The following is a 6,211-nucleotide window of genomic DNA, read 5'->3' on the forward strand; positions in this document are numbered from 1 at the left end:
AAGGGAGATTCCATAACCTCCCTTGGAAACTTATTCCAGTACTTGACCACCCTGACAGTTAGGAACTTTTTCCTAATGTCCAACCTAAACTTCCCTTGCTGCAGCTTAAGTCCATTGCCTCTTGTTCTCTCCTCAGAGGCCAAGAAGAACAAGTTTTCTCCCTCCTCCTTATGACACCCTTTGAGATATCTGAAAACCGCTATCATGTCCCCCCTCAATCTTCTTTTTTCCAAGCTAAACAAGCCCAATTCTTTCAGCCTTTCTTCATATGTCATGTTCTCCAGACCTTTTATCATTCCAGTTGCTCTTCTCTGGACCTTCTCTAATTTCTCCACATCTTTCTTGAATTGGGGTGCCCAGAACTGGACACAATATTCCAGCAGAGGCCTAACCAGCGCAGAGTAGAGCGGTAGAATGATTTCTCATGTCTTGTTCACAACACACCTGCTAATGCATCCCAGAATCATGTTTGCTTTTTTTGCAACAGCATCACACTGTTGACTCATATTTAACTTGTGATCTACTAGAACCCCTAGATCCATTTCTGCTGTACTCCTTCCTAGACAGTCTTTTCCCATTCTGTATGTGTGAAACAGATTATTCCTTCCTAAGTGCAGCACCTTACATTTATCTTTATTAAACTTCATCCTGTTTACTTCAGACCATTTCTCCAATTTATCTAGATCATTCTGAATTATGACCCTATCCTCCAAGGTAGTTGCAACCCCTCCCAGCTTGGTATCATCTGCAAACTTAATAAGCGTACTTTCTGTGCCAATATCCAAATCATTAATGAAGATATTGAACAGAACTGGTCCCAAAACAGACCCCTGCGGAACCCCACTTGTTATGCTTTTCCAGCAGGATTGAGCACCATTAACAACTACTCTCTGGGTACGATTAGCCAGCCAGTTATGCACCCACCTTATTGCAGCGCGATTTAAGTTGGACTTGCCTAGTTTGTCGATAAGAATATTATGCGAGACCGTATCAAATGCTTTACTAAAGTCTAGGTATACCACATCCGCTGCTTCTCCCTTCTCTACGAGTCTTGTTATCGTGTCAAAAAAAGCTATCAGGTTGGTTTGACATGATTTGTTTTTACAAAACCATGCTGGCTGTTCCCTATCACTTTACTACCTTCCAAGTGCTTGCAGATTATTTCCTTAACTACCTGCTCCATTACCTTTCCTGGCACAGAAGTTAAGCTGACTGGCCTGTAATTTCCTGGGTTGCTCTTATTCCCCTTTTTGTAGATGGGCACTATATTTGCCCTCTTCCAGTCTTCTGGAATCTCTCCTGTCTCCCATGACTTTCCAAAAATGAGAGCTAATGGCTCAGCTACCTCTTCTATCAGCTCCTTGAGGATTCTAGGATGCATTTCATCAGGCCCTGGTGACTTGCAGACATCTAATTTTTCCAAATGGTTTTTAACTTGTTCTTTTTTTATTTCAAAAACTAACTCTACCCCTTTTCCACCAGCATTCACTATGTCAGGCATTCCTTCAGACTTCTCTGTGAACACCGAAACAAAGAAGTCATTAAGCATCTCTGCCATTTCCAAGTTCCCCGTTACTGTTTCTCCCTCCTCACTGAGCAATGGCCCTACCCTGTCCTTGGTCTTCCTCTTGTTTCTAACATATTTGTAAAAGGCCTTCTTGTTACCCTTTATGCCTGTAGCTAGTTGGAGCTCATTTTGTACCTTAGCCTTTCTAATTTTACTCCTGCATTCCTGTGTTATTTGCCTATGTTCATTCTTTGTAATTTGTCCTAGTTTCCATTTTTTATAGGATTCCTTTTTGAGTTTGAGATCATGCAGGATCTCCTTCTTAAGCCAAGTTGGTCTTTGCCCATATTTACGATCTTTCCTACATAGGGGAATAGCTTGTTTTTGGGCCCTTAATAATGTCTCTTTGAAAAACTGTCAACTCTCCTCAGTTGTTTTTCCCCTCAGTTTTTCCTCCCATGGGATCTTACCTACCAGCTCTCTGAGTTTACTAAAATCTGCCTTCCTGAAATCCATCATCTCTGTTTTGCTATTTTCCCTCCTACCAGTCCTTAGAATTGTGAATTCTATGATTTCACGATCACTTTCACCCAAGCAGCCTCCCACATTCAAATTCTCGACCAAGTCCTCCTTATTTGTTAAAATCAAATCCAGAACAGTTTCTCCCCTGGTGGCTTTTTCAACTTTTTGGAATAAAAAATTGTCTCCAATGCAGTCTAAGAACTTACTGGATAGTCTGCGCCCCGCTGTATTAGTGTCCCAGCATATACCTGGATAGTTAAAGTCCCCCATCACCACCAAATCCTGGGCTCTGGATGATTTTGTTAGTTGTTTAAAAAAAGCATCATCCACCTCTTCCACCTGGTTAGGTGGCCTGTAGTAGACTCCTAACAGGACATCACCCTTGTTTTTTACCCCCTCTTAAACTAACCCACAGACTCTCAACATGTCCATCTCCTATGTCCATACTTACTCCATCCCTTGCAAAGCAACCCAAACAGTTAGGCATCATGTCCTTCACGTTTACTAATAAACTACGATCCCCCAAGCCACAAAGCCAAGGATACATGTTTATAGTGTGTTACACTGATGCTATTGTACATATTCAACAGATGTTCCCAATCCTTTCCCTTATTATACTTCATCATCATGTTCATCTCACAATGGACTTCATCCGTAGGCCATTAATTCTTTTATCACAAGCTCATTAGCTTATCTCTCATTTACCATGATATTGGTTAAACCACACATGTGCTCATGTCAAAGACTCATAAAATCTCTGCCTGAATTTACTTCCACGTTATACTTACCTACCTCCTGTTTGCAATATGTGGAATTTCACCAAAACAATACACAAACTTGTGAGCAACTCCCATCCGTTCTTTATGGGAAGCAGGTTATGAACATATATGTATAACGAAGAGATGCTTTTAATGAGATGGTGCTTATGACCGATTATTTTCATTGTTATTCCATGCTGCATCTGTAAAACCCATTTTTGGGCATGGAACACTTGGTTTGGAGAAGCTATAGCTATTGTCCATATATTTGTGTTCCCAAAATTCATCTCTGGAAAGACCTCAAGAGGAGGTGTGTCTGCCCTATTGTGAGAGTCTAGTTTGGAAAGACAAGGTGGTACTTAGCCGAATTCATGGGTGTCAATCCACAGGTGAGGAACTTGTTGTTGAACATGGAACTAAAGAGATAGGCACTGGTGGATTCCCTAAAAGGGACTTGAACTAGTGACCTGATTATGGGACAGGGTCCATCTTGGAAAACATTCTTAAAGAAAGAGAACAATGAAATTCCCTCCAGAAGGGAAAGGTATGAGAAGGGCCCAGGGGTTCCTCCATCTTTTGTCCTCATCCTTACAACGGCCTGCGACACCCTCAGAAAGACAGAGAACTTTACTGGAGACACAGGTCAAGGTAAGATCATTGCTGACCTGACTATTACACCTGATCTAAAGACCAATCTAAAGGGTAAGCACTCACAAGACTAGAATTCTCGTTTTATTTGATTTCATAACTCATTTCACTTGGCTTCTTCTCATTTACAACCACTTAAATCCTGCAGTTTTGCTTAACGAAAGTCTTTTGTTTGTAATTGATCCCAGTATAAATTATTGTTACCTGGTAAGGGCTACCACTGTGCACATCTACACTTCATGGATAATGGGGGCTAGCCTAATGAGCCCTCCTACTGCACAGACAGACAACTTTATATCTAGAAGTTTTTTCTTAACGTGTCTCTCAATATCCCAATAGATGTTCAGCAGGTCAAGGCCTGTCACGTGAGGAAGTTACTGTAACAATACAGACAGCTGCTGTGAGAAATTCAACAAAATACGGATTTCCCTTCATTCTGCCCTTTTGACTAACTCTTCACTCTCTGATTTCACTGGCTGTGTGAAAAGATGCTCTTCTTCAGTGTGTTTTTCCAGGCTCCCTTTACCTCTTTGTTCCGCAGAGTGTATATGATGGGGTTGAGCATGGGTGAGACAATTCTGTTCAAGAGAGAAATGAATAGGTCGCTGTCTGTGGTAGAGCTAGATTTGGGCACCAGGTATGTGATCAGGGCTGTTCCGTAGAACAAAGTCACCACCATGAGGTGAGAGGAGCAGGTGGAGAAGATTTTATGCCTCCCCTCTTTTGATGGCATTTTGAGGATAATAGAGATAATGCAGATATAGGACAGGAGTATCAGTAAAAAAGGGCTCAAGACAAACAGCACAGTCACAATTAAACGTAAAATGTTAATCTGAGATGTGTCAGCACATGCCATCTTTAGCAGTGGTGGGGTATCGCAGAAGAAGTGGTGAATTTGGTTGGAGCCACAGAATCCCAGGCTGAAGATCCACGAGGTGTGAGCAAGTTCTTCTGAGATGCTGATGAACCATGAAGCCCCTGCGAGCAGTGCACACACCTGGCTGCTCATAATGGTTGTGTAGTGCAGGGGGTGGCAGATGGCGACGTAGCGGTCATAGGCCATGGCTGCAAGTAGACAGCACTCTGTGAGGCCTGTGACATTGGTGAAGTACATCTGGGCTGCACAGCCAGCAATGGAGATGGTCTTTTCCTCCACCAAGAGGTGACCCAGCAGCTGAGGGACCATACTCGAAATGAAGCAAATTTCCAGGAAGGAGAGGTTCACCAGGAAGAAGTACATGGGGGTGTGGAGGGAGGAGGTGATCTTTATCAGCAGGATAACCAGCACGTTCCCTGTCAGGGTGGCCAAGTAGATGACCAGAAGCACAAGAAACAGAAGGATTTGCAGCTTGTTAAGATATGAAAACCCCACCAAGATAAGGACATCAGAGATGGTCTCATTCTCATTATGGACTTGTGCAGAATGGATCATCTATAGGGGACACAAAAAGAAATTATTTCTTTAATCTAAAACAAGTGTTTCCACTGTCCTTACAACTTGCATAAGTGACAGTTGCTTCCATGATTAAATTAACCTCATGAACCACACCATCAAGGGCTCATTCACCTGCACATCTACTAAGGTAATATATGCCATCATGTGCCAGCAATACCTCTTCGAGATATACAGTGGCCAAACTGGACTCGCGCTGTGTAGAAGAATAAATGGACACAAATGAGATATCAGAAAAGGTACCTGTAGGAGAAATCTTCCATCTCCCTGTAGCCATTCTGAAACAAAAGACCTTCAAAAACAGTCCCCCAAAGGGAAACTGCAGACTTACTGTTCGGTTGCAAATTAGATGACATCAATGAAGGATACAACAGAACCTGGGAGTGGCAGGTCAACTTAAAAAACAATTTCTCCTCTCTTCCTGTTCACACCTTGACATCAGCTGCTTGGAGTGGGGCTCATCCTCAGTGATTGAATTGACGATGTCAGTTGTGGCCTTCCTCTTCTTTGGGACTCCTAGGCCTTTCATGAGCCTGTGTAATTAGACCTGCCCCTGAAATCTCCACCACATTGCATCTGAATGAACAGGTCTTTGCCCACACAAGTTTATACTCCAAAATATGTTAGTCTATAAGGTGACACAGGACTTCTCTCTCTTTTTGTACGTATGTGTAAACTTACATTGCTGAGCCAAACTTGTCTGGAACGCTTTGAAGAATGAGAAGCACCATGAATGTTTAAAAGAATGGGGAATATTTATGCTTTTTAAGATATGACATTCTTCCTTAGTATTAGAGAACAATAAAATCATTTCTAACTCCACTAAACCAAATCCCAGAGTGCATTAGTTTCCCTCAATAGAAACAAAAAGACCTTGGGCCATTTCCTTAGTTGCTGTAAATTGTAACATCTCCATAAGTAGAAAAAGATCTCCACATAGTTGCAAAATAGGTGTGTCCTCGTTCCATAGCCTGCCTACCCAGAAATCTGCAGGAAGAAAGAGCCTGCAATGTAAAACACATTTGCCACATAGCCTTCACTTCAAAGTTCCATGTGGACAACAAACTCCATGAGAACTCAAGTGGCAGAGCTCAAGTACAAATGAGAATTAACACACATCATATTCTGCAAACTGCTAGTAACGTCTGCATAGGACTCTAAAAAGCAATGCATGAAATCAAAGGGGGCAGCACAGTGGGAAATTCGGAATGACCAAAAGAAGCACCTGAGGTCGCTCGATTTTCAGAAATGGAAATAGAAGTCTCCCGACACCCAAAACTCTCTATGAACAACGACCTATTTTCCAGTCAATTACATATTCGC

General features: G+C 42.2%; 1 protein-coding gene across 1 annotated transcript; it reads right to left on the reverse strand.

Annotated features, from left to right (window-relative positions):
- Positions 1–3,904: 3,904 nt before the first annotated feature.
- Positions 3,905–4,867, reverse strand: LOC142004892 (olfactory receptor 10A4-like). The gene has a single exon (XM_074982571.1). It carries the CDS (start codon positions 4,865–4,867, stop codon positions 3,905–3,907), a length of 963 nt encoding a protein of 320 aa, XP_074838672.1.
- Between the last annotated feature and the right edge of the window lie 1,344 nt (positions 4,868–6,211).

The sequence above is a fragment of the Carettochelys insculpta genome, chromosome 32 (genome assembly GCF_033958435.1).
Source record: "Carettochelys insculpta isolate YL-2023 chromosome 32, ASM3395843v1, whole genome shotgun sequence".
In the NCBI taxonomy this organism is placed as follows: domain Eukaryota; kingdom Metazoa; phylum Chordata; order Testudines; family Carettochelyidae; genus Carettochelys; species Carettochelys insculpta.

Bases quoted from the DNA above. Each gene is read 5' to 3' on its own strand.
- LOC142004892 (XM_074982571.1), bottom strand. From the start codon at position 4,867: ATGATCCATTCTGCACAAGTCCATAATGAGAATGAGACCATCTCTGAT.